The sequence below is a fragment of the Triturus cristatus genome, chromosome 8 (assembly GCF_964204655.1).
Source record: "Triturus cristatus chromosome 8, aTriCri1.1, whole genome shotgun sequence".
Classification (NCBI taxonomy): Eukaryota; Metazoa; Chordata; class Amphibia; order Caudata; family Salamandridae; genus Triturus; species Triturus cristatus.
Window position 1 is genome coordinate 1,536,964,654 of NC_140591.1, and position 13,911 is coordinate 1,536,978,564.

At 45.4% G+C, this 13,911-nt stretch overlaps 2 protein-coding genes across 21 annotated transcripts in view; both read right to left on the reverse strand.

Moving 5' to 3' along the window:
• Positions 1–13,911, reverse strand: part of ARAP1 (ArfGAP with RhoGAP domain, ankyrin repeat and PH domain 1) — an 826,919-nt gene that overhangs the window by 98,139 nt on the left and 714,869 nt on the right. For all 20 annotated transcript variants that reach the window (XM_085623389.1, XM_085623384.1, XM_085623387.1 and 17 more), the window contains 2 exons: positions 9,173–9,218; positions 865–1,052 (listed from right to left, as the gene is read on the reverse strand). In XM_085623389.1, the coding sequence (XP_085479515.1) occupies positions 865–1,052; positions 9,173–9,218 (234 nt within the window). The remainder of the gene's footprint in view (positions 1–864; positions 1,053–9,172; positions 9,219–13,911) is intronic.
• LOC146806081 (uncharacterized) lies at positions 1,127–5,709 on the reverse strand. Its single transcript, XM_085620670.1, has 2 exons — positions 5,063–5,709; positions 1,127–1,268 (listed from the first exon to the last, which is right to left on the reverse strand). The coding sequence occupies exons 1-2, from the start codon at positions 5,707–5,709 to the stop codon at positions 1,127–1,129; spliced, it is 789 nt and encodes a 262-aa protein (XP_085476796.1).

The window sequence follows — 13,911 nt, forward strand, 5'->3', positions numbered from 1 at the left end:
AGTGAGTAACAACGTAAGGGCAGGGTTTGGGGAGGGGTCATTGTTATAGTTAGGTGTTCGGCCAGGTTAAAGGTTAGGCGTAGAGTAGGGCTATGCTTACCCATTAGGGTTACGCTTACTGTTAGTTTACGTATCAGGCTTTGGGGTAAATGTAAAGTTAGGTTTTAGGATTTAGCATCGAGATTAAGGTTAGTACAATCTCCTATGTATTAATATTATTTCATGTACTCTCAGTAATGGAATTCTGAGAAATGCTTTTCTCAGTAGTGTTCATTTCGATGCAGTCACTTCCATGTAAAGTTATCATAGGAGAATGGATCACTTGTCCTGTATTGTTACCAGAGTCTGGGGTATTAGCGGTCTTGAAAAACCCTAATTCACGTAGGTGGTACCATGGCGGTATATCTTGATTTTAAGCTTGTTTACTAACGTGAAAAGCATCATCATTGGGTCTTTCAGTATGATTTCCTCCTCCTGGAGGGAGACCTACTGGTGATTACAGTAGTTATCAGAGATGGTGAAAGTGTGATTAAAGAGAATTTGTTCCGTCTGGGGGCAAAGCAGACGGAGCAAGCACAAGTCGTGACCTCGACACCTCGAGTAAATGAGGTGGTCTCCGTGGAAGATATACCGCCACGGTATCACCTACGTGAATGAGGGTTTTTTAAGACGGCTAATACCCCAGACCCTGGTTACAATACAGGACAAGTGATCCATTCTCCTATGATAACTTGACTATCGCTTGGAAGCCGAATGGCTCTCAGCTTCTGACTCCCTTGATTGATTAAGAAAAAAAAAGTCACTTCTATGTAGTCGGATCCTGATATAGAGCATTCTATCTTGTGATGTATTAATGTTACTTACCGTACTGTGTTATATAATCGATGCATTTGTACACGATGACTGGAATGTCAGCGTCTGTCAGCTGCTGGTCAGATAAAGTGTCGCCGGAGGTGCCTGCTGCCTTCTGAATGTCTCTGACCCAACCCAAAAAGTGCAGCTTCTTCTCCCCATGGATATAGAGCATTCGAGAAGAAGGGGGATTTGTTAACCTTGGGGAAAAATAGAGAGTCAGTGATTAGTGCATCCACCGCACAGTAAATGGTGATGACTACTTCGTACTGAATTAAGATCTGGCGCCAACAGCACCATTGATAAGAAATATGGGAGGGGACTGATCAGAGAGGCGACCAGAATGGTGAAAAGAGTGCAGCATTGATTTAATGATGAAGTGGTAAATGGTAAAAATATATGTAATGAAGTAGGGACTGGAAATGAAGTACAGCAATTAAACATCTTCCAACAAACAGAAAGGGGTCTATAAAATGAGGGTAGAAATAGGAGACTGGAACGTGAGATTCTCTAACAGAGTATAATCAAGGATTCCCCACAGAAAGAGATTAAGAGGAGATAGAGGTTACTGCTCCATAAACTGCGACTGCCCAAAGGCAGGAAGCATCTTTAACCAATCATCCAAAATAAGGAATATGCTACTTACCAGTATGCATCTGTTCTTGGCATGTAGAGCTACAGATCTACACACTTTTGCATAGATCACCATCTGGTGTTGGGCCCGGATGTTTGCAGTTTGTTGTTCCTCTTGGAAAGTCTTTGGAAGTCACAAGGTCGGTGACTCCTCCTTTGGATCGTATTGCGCATGGGTTTCGGCTCCATCCTCAGATTGTTTTTCGCCAGCAGGGAAAGATGGAGCGTAGTAATAACAGTAAAGAAACCCATGTGTGTATGTAAATAAGATAAACTGGAACAGATACAGGTAGCCGGGGAAGCGGGTGGGCGTCTGTAGATCTGCAGCTCTACATGCCAAGAACAGATGCATACTGGTAAGTAGCATATTCCGTTCGAGGCATATGAGCTGCAGATTACACACTTTTGCATAGACTATATAGCAGATCCCAACCTTAGCGGCGACCACCGGTATCTGTTGCAGTGGTTTGAAATAATGTTTTGAGTACAGCCTGGCCCACACTAGCTTGTTGCTTAGTTTGCACATCTACACAATAGTGTTTAGTGAAAGTGTGCGGTGTTGACCATGTAGCTGCTTTGCAGATATCATCTAATGGGATGTTCCCTAAAAATGCCATGGAAGCCCCTATCTTTCGTGTAGAATGGGCTTTAGGGGGAACGGATAGCGTTCGTTTTGCCTTGTGGTAGCAAATCTGAATGCATTTTACAATCCACCTAGCTATCCCTGATTTTGAGATGGGGTTGCCCTTGTGTGGTGGAGAGAAAGAGACAAACAGTTGTTTGGTCTTGCGGAAAGGTTGTGTTCTCTCGATGTAGTAGAGTAAGGCTCGTTTGACATCTAGCGTGTGCAGAGCCCTTTCTGCAACGGTCTGTGGTTGCGAGAAAACTACTGGTAGTTCTACAGATTGGTTTAGGTGAAAAGGGGAAATGACTTTAGGTAGGAATTTTAGGTTGGTTCGGAGATAACAAATTAGTTATGGTGCATTTGAAGAAAAGGTTCTTGTATGGTAAGTGCTTGTAGCTCACTGACCCTTCTAAGGGAAGTGATGGCTACAAGGAAAGCTGTTTTCCATGTTAGGAATTGTAGTTCGCATTTGTGTAAAGGTTCGAAGGGAGGCCCCATTAGCCTTGTGAGAACAGATATTTAAGTTCCACACAGGTGAGGGTGGTACTCTGGGGGGAATTATTCTTTTTAGGCCTTCCATTAAGGCTTTAATGGCAGGTACTCTAAAGAGTGAAAGATGTTGCCTGTTTTGTAAGTAAGCTGCAATTGCTGCGAGGTTTAGTCGAATGAACGTATAGGCTAGATTACACCTTTGTAGGTGGAGTAAGTAGCCTACGATGTGTTGAATGGACACGTCCAGGGGATTGATGGTGTTGTTATGGCAATAAACAACAAATCGTTTCCACTTGGCAGCGTAGCACGCTCTAGTGGTAAGTCGTCTAGCTTCTCTGATGACGTTCGTACAGTCAGGGGGAAGATTTAGGTACCCAAATTCTAGGATTTCAGGAGCCAGATCGCAAGGTTGAGCTGAGCTGGGTCCGGGTGTCTGATCTCTCCATGGTTCTGGGTTAGGAGGCATAGTGAGAGGTGTAGTTTTTGGTGTGGTACTACAGAGAGTTCCAGCAGCGTGGTGTACCACGGTTGTCTGGCCCACGTTGGAGCTACTAGGATTAGTGTGAGGGAGTATTGTTGTAGTTTGCGCACCACTAATGGAATGAGTGGGAGAGGCAGAAAAGCATACGCAAATTTGCCTGACCAGTTCATCCATATCGCATTTCCTTTGTACAATGGGTGTGGGTATCTGGCGGCGAAGCTTGGTCATTTTGTGTTTTCATGGGTGGCAAAGAGGTCTATCTGTGGATACCCCCACATTTGAAAGAACGGATGAAGAACCTGTGGGTGAAGTTCCCACTCATGGATTTGTTGTGTCTGTCTGCTGAGCAGATCTGCCACGGTGTTTTGGACTCCTGGGACATGTTGAGCTAGGAGAAAGATTTTGTGGGGAATTGCCCATCTCCATATGCTCTGTGCTAATTGAGAGAGCTGTGGAGTGTGTGCCGCCTTGTTTTTGTATATAATACATGGCCGTCATGTTGTCTGTGCGAATGAGGGCTGCCTTGCCTGAAATCTGTGTTTGAAAGGATTTTAGGGCTAAAAAGATTGCTAGTAACTCCAGATGGTTGATATGGAGTTACTTTAGTTGAGGCGTCCATGTGCCCTGCACGGTGAGGTATAATAGGTGAGCTCCCCAGCCGGAGAGCGATGCGTCCGTTGTTAGTATTATCTGGGGAACCGGGTCCAGGAACGGTCGACCTTGGGAAAGGTTTGTGGTGTTCCACCACTGCAGAGAGCGATGGGTGCGACCATCTACCAACACCAGATCTGTCAGTTGACCTTGGACCTGGTTCCATTAGCGCTAAGCACTCTTGGAGAGGATGCATCTGGAGTCTTGCGTTGGGCACTATGAAAATGCAAGAGGCCATCATACCTATTAGTTGCATGAACACTCGTGCTGGAAGGGAGTGTTGAGGTATGAATTTTTGTCGCAAAGCCTGAATGCTTGCAATCCTGGCCGGATTGGGGTAGGCTATCGCTTTTGAGGTGTCTATGGTGGCACCGAGGTATTGTTTTATGTGGGATGGTTGTAGCTGGGACTTTTGGTGGTTCACCGTGAAGCCTAGTTGGTGAAGTAGTTCGATTGTTGTGGCGGTGTGTCGTACACACTGATTGTATAAAGTGGCTTTTATCAGCCAATCTTCTAGGTATGGGAAGACGTGAATGTGCTGTCTTCTCAAGTGTGCCGCCACCACCGCCAGGCACTTGGTGAATACCCGTGGTGCTGTGTGACTCCGAACGGGAGCACTTTGAATTGGTAGTGTTGTCCGTCCACTACAAATCTGAGGTACTTTCTGTGAGCATGGTGCACTGGAATGTGGAAGTATGCGTCTTTGAAGTCCAGTGTGGTGAGGAAGTCGTTTTGGGAGAGGAGCGGAAGTACCTGCTGAAGCATTACCATGTGAAAATGGTCTGAGTGTATGTATGTGTTTAGGGGCCGGAGATCTAGGATAGGTCGTAGAGTCTCGTCCCTTTTTGGTATGAGAAAATATAGGGAGTAGACCCCCATATTTTGTTGATTGACAGGAACGTGTTCTATTGCCTGTTTTTGTAGGAGGGAGATTACCTCCTGCTTTAGTAATTATGAATGTTCTTGTGACATTGGGCGTTGCCTGGGTGGAATGTTTGAGGGAGTAGATGTTAGTTCTAGGCAGTAGCCTGACCGAATTATTTGGATCGCCCAGACATGAAGGACATTTTGGAGTCTGCCCCCGAATGGAGTGGAATGGTCTGGGGGGAGCAGGGGGAAGTCATTGGGTAGGAGGTGTGGCAGAACGGGCGTTGTTTGTTTTGCCTCTGCCCTTGTTGTTGTTACCCCTGTAGCCGCCTCTTTGGTAACCTTTTGTAAAGGTGGTCTGAGTAGGGGATTTGTATGATGTGGACACTGTGTCTGAGGAGTAGCCTCTGGATGTACTCCGAAAGGAGGAGCGGCGAAAGGAGCATCTGGGCGGGTGAGACTGTAAGGTCCCCATGGATTTTGCGGTATCCGTGTCCTTTTTCATCTTTTCTAAGGCCTCATCCACCTTTGGCCCAAATAGATGTTCCTGGTCAAAGGGATGGTTAAGGATGGAGGCTTGTACCTCTGGTTTAAAACCAGATACCCTTAGCCAAGCATGGCGACGGAGAAGGACGCTGGTGTTGATGGCCCTGGAGGCTGTGTCTGCTGCATCTAGGGCGCAACGTATGGAGGTATTCGTTATTGTTTTACCCTCTTGAATTAATTTGTTGGCCCTAGCTTTATATTTTTCAGGGAGATGGTGCATTATGCTTTCTAATTCGTCATAATGAGCCCTGTCATATCTGGCCAGTAGTGTCTGAGTGTTTGCTATACGCCATATGTTGGCCGCCTGGGATGCTCTGCGTTTGCCTGACGCATCTAGTAGTTTTGATTCTTTGTCAGGTGGCGGTGCATCACCTGCCGCTTGTAAATTTGCCCTTTTACGTGCCGTAGATACTACTAAGGAGTCTAGTGGCGCTGGTCCCCTGATGTAGCAGGGATCTGAGGGAGCAGGTTTGTATTTTTTTTCAATACGTGGGTTAATGACCCTGGCTCTAACTGGGTCCTTAAAAACGTCTGCCACATGCTTTACCACCCCTTTGAGCATGGGCAGTATGGAGGTTGACCTATGTGAGGTATCAAATGTGTCTAGGAGGAAATCTTCCTCCACGGGGTCGGTATGCAAGTCCACCCCGTGACAATGTGCCGCCCTTTGCAGAAGATGGTTGAACCCTAATGAATCTTCTGGTGGAGATGGTCTAGAAGGGTAAAGATCGTCTTGTGGAACGTTGGGGATATCTGGAATATTGTAATCGTCCCATGGGTCTGGGGATCCTGTAGGGGTGGGGTCCTGTGGCACATCCCCTGTATCATGATATGGGTCCCCCTGATCATCATCGTCTGGAGACGGGGTCGGAGAACGATGAGGTGGGGGTGGAGAGGGCGGAGGGGGTGGCGGTGGGGAAGGAGGAGGAGGTGGAGGGGGAGGGGAAGGTATTCTGAACGGAGAGGTAGCAGAGTCCTTCCTCGGTGGAGGCGGAGGCGGAGCAGGCTTCTCCAAATGTCTCTTTTTGGTAGAGAGTGTCAAATGTCCAGTTTTTGGATCCTTGGTGAGAGTTTTTTGCAATGGATCCGGTGTAAATAGCTCTGGTAAGGTTATTTGGTCCGTCGGTGCTGAAGACGTCAGGGCCGATGTCTTTTTAGGTTTTTCTGTGCCGGTTTGTTGCTTAGAACCCGGCTTGGGACCCTCCGGTCTCTTGGTCGGCGCCGAGATGGGCTTCGGCTTGGAAGTGTCGGTGCCAGTGGCCTTGTGTGGTTTGGTCGGTACCGAAGATGGCGTCGGTACCGAAGAGCTGGGTTTCGACCCCGAGGGCTTTGGTGCGGAGCTCGGTGTCGAGGTGGAGGCCGGTTTCTTTTTCGGTGCCAAAGTGTATTTCTCGGCACCGCTGATAGGCTGGCTCGAGCCCGAGCCGCCGGAAGGCTTACTTGGCTTCTTCACCGGGCCCGAAAGTGGGGTGTGTGAAGCAGTGTCTCTGGTCTTGCTTAGGCCCAGAGGCGAAGGCGTGACCGAAGCCTTTTTGGGTGTCGGCACGGGTCTGCGCCGGAGTGATGTCTTCCACATCGGACTCGTCGGCCTCGGAAGCGCTGACGAGGTCCTCTTCGGTGCAATGATGTTTCAGATCGTCTATGTCGTCTCCGAAGGTGTCGACTGGAATGGACGTCGAGGAGTGTGCCATGTTCCTTCTGGCTCTTCGGTCACGAATAGTCTTTTTGGATCGGAAAGACTTACAGGCCGGACAGTCTCGAGCCTCGTGTTCAGGGGAGAGGCAGAGGTTGCATACCTCATGAAGATCGGTGTGGGGAAATTTGGACCCACATCGAGGGCACTTTTTAAATGGAGTTCTTTCCATGAGCCGGGACCGGAGCTTGGGTAGGCCCGAAGGCCGCCGTCGACGACTGGAACCGAAGGTTTGTGCCGATGAGAAGGCGCGTTGATTGAAGAGATCGTGATCGAAACAATACCGCGAATTGGGGTGAGGATTGCGCGTCGATCGTCGAACTGGAAGCTGTTCGGAACCGGAGCGCAAAGATTACATCCGAGCCCGATGGCGGAAAAAAACAATCTGAGGATGGAGCCGAAGCCCATGCGCAATACGATCCAAAGGAGGAGTCACCGACCTCGTGACTTCCAAAGACTTTCCAAGAGGAAAAACAAACTGCAAACATCCGGGCCCAACACCAGATGGCGATCTATGCAAAAGTGTGTAATCTGCAGCTCATATGCCTCGAACAATATGATATCTATGCAGTAAGCATTTATTCGTAGTGTGGGTGCTGCAGATTTATATGCTTATGCAAAACCATAAAGAGATCAAGCAATTTCCAAGCTGGTTCTTGCAAGATGGATTGTAAGATGCATTCAAACATGTTATGTTAAGGTGAAGTGAGTGCTCTCAATACTTTCCAGAGCACACATTACACATAAGAAGGGATCTACCATGGCATTCTTGAGTAACACCCTTCTGCTAACGTATGTTAGGCAGCAACGTGGTCAACACCGCAGAAGCTCACAAAACATTACTGTGTGGACATATTCGCATACCAAGCTGTGCCGGACAAACCAGTTTTAAGAACATTAGTCCAAACACCATCCTCATCCAATGCAGGAAGAATACTACTTTATAGTCTTTGCAAAGCATGTGTAACTACAGCCACACATACTACGAACGGAATACGTGACTTTCCTTGTAAATATGTATAGTGTGTAGTGATACAGATTCACATGCACCCTCTCACCTCTCCACAAGTGAGCAATGCTAACAATGTTTTCACCACTGAACTATCTAGAATGGACAGGACATATATAGGGGCGGCAATCTGAGGGATAGCCCCGGGCGCCACAAGCTCTAGCTATGCCGCTGAGGCCAACCCTTCCATCAAAGCTCATCTTAAGGTATTTCCCTTAACAAGGTGTTCTACAACAATACTGAGTGCAGAAGATCAACTATCACTGCATGGTAAAGTATTTATAGGTAAGTATAGATGTACTATGGTTTAAATAGTAGGTATATTGATCACATCAAGGGAAGTAAAACTGTAAACCTATACATATCTATACTTACTTATTTTACCTGATCATAATGAGTGCTCACTTCAGGTCTGGAATGGCTCGCCGAGGGGTGACCCAACCATGCAGGGGCGGCTCCTCAGTAATGGCGGAGGAGCGTCGACCCACTGAGTCAGTCAGAGAAAAAATAAAATGATAATAAAACAATTTTATCATTTTTTTCCACTAACTGACTGAGCCAGGGAGTCTTGGGTCAGGCAGAGCAGGGCCATGGGAGGGAGGAGTGGTAGGTGCACCGTAAAGTGTGCTTGTTGGTTTGGCGTGCCATCTTAGGCCGGCCAAACCTTCATGCGTACTTAGGTTTCTCAAACCCAGCTGTGTTGCACAGCAGGGTAGGTGAAACAGCACAGACTGCCAGGCACTGTCTGAGTAGCAAACCAGGCTGCTCAGACCAATCCTGGCGCTGCTCTCATGCTAGTTATAGCATGAGAGCAGCGCCAGGATTGGGTGGAGAGCCTGTGCTCGTGTGCCAGGGACTGCTGGGACACCATCAGGAGAGAAGAGAAGTACCAATGCGTCCGGCAGTGTCGGCATCAGGACATGTTTTTTTATAAATTAGTATTTCCCTAATCCCCCGTCCCCACACCCTCCCCACTTGAGTTTTGCGGCAGCCGCCACTGCAAACATGCACTGACACTTACTCTCTAGGCTCACAGTATCATTTCACCTTGATAGCTTACTGTTGTATGACAATCAAGGACAAATGACTGCATATACACCCCTTTACCCTCCCAGACTCATCCGACCAGGACAGCTATCCTCTTGTTGTTCTATAGAGCACTTACAATTCGGGGTTAGGAGCTGTCATTCTGCAAGATTTTTCATCGCTGGGAGATGCAAGTCTCCCACTTTCGGTCATGAATAAAAAGCACTAAAACAGGAAATCAAAATGCGCTCGCACATGTTGACGCAGCGTTGTTTCAGGAAAGACTATGGAACCCACCTGTTTTTCTCCACCAGAACCAGAACATCGTTGTCTCCCTTGATGGCTGTGGAAGGAAAACAGATTAAGTTTAAACATATGCTCATCAACAAAGCTGAGTCTACTGACCATGGTTTGATTCCATAGTTTTATTAGATGCATACATCAGTGTTAGCACATAATAAAGTACTCTAGCTTCTCCCATCCATTAAACAGACATTGGCAAAGCCAACAAGTGTCGCCTTTGAGTCTTGTTGGCTTTACCAATGCTTTTTAGCGATCTGTACAGCATCCCTGATGCTGTGCAGCATATCTAAAGAATAAACAAACAAAAAAAGTTGATGCAACCCATCTGCCAGCCTCATTCTGTACCCACCTACTGAAGGGAGAGGACACTTTTTTTTTGTTTTTGTTTACCGATCTGAGTTGATTCAGTAAATAAAAAAACAAAATTAAAAATAAATAAGCGCAAAAGCGTTTTTTTCTTCTTTTTTTTATGCGTGGTTGAGAGAGCAACACAGAGGGCCGGTGGGTAAGGAAGCAATACAGGGGGCACAGTAATACAGAACAGAAGCAACACAGAGGGAAGACGGAAACAACACGGAGAGCACGGGTGAGGGACGCAGGGAGGAAGCAACACGGATGCAAAAGAGGAGATTGGAGCTCGAGAGGGAAAAGAGAAGCACATGTGCTAGAGAGAAGAATGCGAAGCTGATGAAAGAAGCACATTCATGAGAAAGCGAAGTAGCGGGAGACGCATATGACTAGCCACACGAAATGGTGCAGAGGAGGGAAGCGTAGGAAATGAGGGCGAAAGCTGGAAACCACATGCACTCTTGTGGAGTGCTTAAACAAAAAGAAAAAAATAGTGCTTCAAAAGAGAGCAGTGCAAGGACACAAGTAATGAGTCCATGTTCCAGGGAAGGGATAAACACAAGAGGAAGGAAAGCCCACACAAGCGGACAAATAAAAAGCAAGCAAGAGAGTGACAATAAAGCCAACCAACGGTAAGCAGTAGGAGGACTCTAAGCTGACAACAGGGCTCTTCACCAACAGGTAGCTCGCACTGTCGGTAGGCGAGACATAAAAATATATGACAGGGCACTTCTCAAAGCCATGTGTGTCTCAAATCTCGGTATTCTACCGACTGCTAATTATTTGGGGTCTTATTAAAGGGCAGAACCCTAAATGCATCTGCTCTAAAAGGCTAGATGATGTGGGAGAATGGTGAAATTCAGTTCTCACATTTTCTCCCATGTATTCCAAGAGATGGCTTTTGTAATTCTGTTAGAGTTTAATGAATACAAGGTCTTGTCACACTGTAAAGCCACTTTGTGTCCATCTGAAATAGAAAGTCAACAATCCTTCCATTCTTGGTAACTCGTCACCTTTATTGTACTTCGTCACAAGACTAGTGTCTTCTACATCTACATCATGCCTTTGTCCTTGACCCTATGCAAACACCACCCCCCCCCCCACTCATGCAAATTGTCTAAACTCCCAACTGCATCATTTATTTCCCAAAGCGTTTTCAAAAATTATGTTTTTCCATGATCTCTCGGCCAGATTGCATCACAGTTCGGCAACTTGCCCCTCGTTCCAAGGCTTTTCCATTCAAACAAATCACTAATGATGTATAAACTTTTATGATATCTGAAAATATCATATGCACCACTCTGTCCAAAAGTGATGGGGGAACAGTACAATCCCGGAATTGCACAAGCTCACATTTTTAGCATTTTGAACTTTCCTTGATCAGTGAGATCATGTTCTCACCATCCCTGAAGTCATCATGACTTTTTTTGCTGGCAGTCATTCCCTGCTCCTCCCTTTTTGGAGTGGAACTGAATTCACTTATCTCCATTCCTTTGTAAACTGTCTTGTTTTTTCAGCCCATTGTTTCAATCAAACAAAAGCCTTGGTGGACTCCAAAAGCATTCTTCTCTCTATAAGTGGCAGAGTGTGGCTCTCATCCTGTTTACTGCAGCACAGAATCTGGGATGAACCATGGTGTTCTCTGATAAATGAGATGGAGCCAATGACCTTTTAGGAATAGAAGTATGGAAGGAATGTTCATGACCTCTGTGCAGAGCTGGTACATACACACAGAATGCATAAGGTGTTCCATAGGTCAAAGAGCAGTTGCACTGGCCTTACGATGCATGGAAATGTGATCTGTGCTCAAGTACTCCATGAACACCAAGTGAAGCGTTGGCAGTAACAAAACAACAGTATGTAGCAGCACAGAGCTGTCTGTGGTTGATGGGTAAAAGGAATGCAGGCCATACCTGGTTCACCTTAAGGGACTGAGGTGGCACTCGAGAAATGCGTGAACCTCGAAAATCTCAAACGGGGCCACTGTGGAACTAACAGGTGAAATTTTAGTTTGGAAATTTATTTATAAACTATATAGCACAACAAATACTGATATCCAATAAACAGTTAGATGCAACCTGGCCACATGCAAATTATTAATTTGAATTATATTCTCTGAAGTTGTAAGGAGACTTTCCTTAAGGCTTAAATATTACGTTCCATGGATGGTCTGAGCACCACCATCATGGTTTACATCTACTGAATAACGGGATTTGTCCTTAGTTGGCCCTTGCCACTTTACGGGCATTGGTGTAACCAGGTTTTGGACTCCAATAGAACATTGCAAGATTGATGAGGGTCACTTCACCTGTCCCCTTGTCCTGAGGAAGATCCGCATGGCAGCGGTATTAAAGTCCCTCGGTTGCCGATAAGCCAGGTCGAAACGTCAACGCTATCCCCCACCGCACCGGGACCAATTTCCCCTTCCCCATTACCCCTGTTTACAGCCTTATGGAAACTCTCCTTACAACTTTAGAAAATATCATTCAAATGAATAATTTGCATGTGGCCATGTTGCATCTAACTGTTTATTGGATATCAGTTCTGTACAGTCTTGTAAATATATGCCCTTTACTTTTCTACACACTTTAAGCTCTCTTGACTCCTTTATATACATTTGAGAACTCTTTCTTACACGTTCCCTAGAACATTCTCCTACCTTCTTGACCCTCTAGTGATTGTTCCTTTAAATGACTAAATAAATATATTGTAATAATACCTAGTGGTTTTTCTGCACATTCGTTTGTTTTAATTATTTTCACTATTTACAGACGTTTGTGAGCTGATTAATGTAAGCTAAATTGATAATTCTGCTAATCTAACTCTTCCTTGAATAACTATTACAGGACCATTGTTTCTTTATAATATTAAAATAGTCCAGCCTAGGTAAAATATGGGCCTAAAATCTAGGTTCTGACTTTCTAAAAGACAGAAAAGGGAAACTTTTCTTCAACAGTCTGAGATAAAACACACATTGATATTACATGGGTTATTTGTTTATGAGAGGCAAGTTTATCATCCAGGTAACCTCCAGATCCTCAACTACTGTTTTGGGGGTTGGGGTGGATCTAAGGCTACCACTTGTCTGACCAAACTTCTTTATCCGGGCCAAAGATCATTACATCAGTTTTCCGAGTTGAGCTTCAATGCATTCTCTTTCACCCATGTGTCTGTTTCGAGCATACAAGTTTTAAATGTTGTGCAGTTCTTATTCAGGTCATCATTCAGTGGAATAATCAAATGGGTGCCATCCACATACATCATTAAATGGTACCTGTGACATCTAAGCAGTTTAGCTAAAGACAATGCATAAGTATTAAAGAACGTGGGGCTCAGAGACAAACCCTACGGTACTCCAGAACTCACAGGAAATTCTCAACACAGTGACAAGCTCATTTTTACTTTCTGATGGTGTCCACTACAACACGGGGCTATCTCCATCTTGTTAGGAGGACAAACTGGGAGGTTGTCTCAAAGATGGCTGATAGATTCAAGAGGATAAGAGCATCTCATCCACCCGCATCTAAAGTCCACCATAAGTCATCCACTACCTCAACCAAAACTGATTCTGTACTGTGATTCGGTCTGAGTACCGATTGTGCATGGTCAGGTATCGCTTGAGAGTCTTAGATTTCTGTAAGGCTGATATTGACAAATTTTCCCAGCATTTTTACAGGCATCAGTAACAGTGGGACAGGGCAGAAACTAGCTATAATCGCAGGATCCACCTTAATTTTCTTCAAAATAGGAGTGACTATGGCCAATTTCCAGCTGCACTAAGCTACAGCTGTCAGCAGGGCTACGCTGCACAAACTACCCAAAGCTGGTCCCGCTTTATCAGTAGCCAGATGTAAAAACTTGTCAGCACGTGGTTCCAAAGGAGAACCCGATTCAACCATCAGCAAAGGCACCCTTGCTTTCTTTATCGAAAGTTCTCACAAAACCTCTTGAAAAAACTCCAGAGTAATCACGTCTGTCAGTTCATCACCAAATTCTGCGCAGATTATGTTGATTTTATCAGAAAAAGGACAGCAAGTTTACTGCTGATTTCATGCGAATCAGTAACATCCAAGGAATACCACTAAGATTAGCGAAAGAATGTACAAATTCTGAATATTTCTTTAGGTATGATGTTTGCATTTAAGACCAAATGGGAAAAAGTAACACTTCTTTAGCTGATCTAGTCTGTTTTCTATATTCTTTATGGGCCGTCTCATAAATCCCTCTGTCTTTATCTGTATAATTCTTTCATCATAGCCTTTCAAGCCTTTTCCAACATTACTTTAAATGTAAACGTTTCTCTGAAAACAGGGTTAAAACTTTTTTGCTTCGTTGTAATTTGGGTCATCTTGTAGGGGAAATTAGAACTAGGACTGATCTGATCC

Coding starts and splice junctions, on each gene's coding strand:
- LOC146806081 (XM_085620670.1), bottom strand. CDS start 5,709: ATGCTCAAAGGGGTGGTAAAGCATGTGGCAGACGTTTTTAAGGACCCA. Junction 1,269..5,062: donor AAATCCATGGGGACCTTACA/GTCTCACCCGCC, acceptor CTTCATTTCCAG/TCCCTACTTCATTACATATA.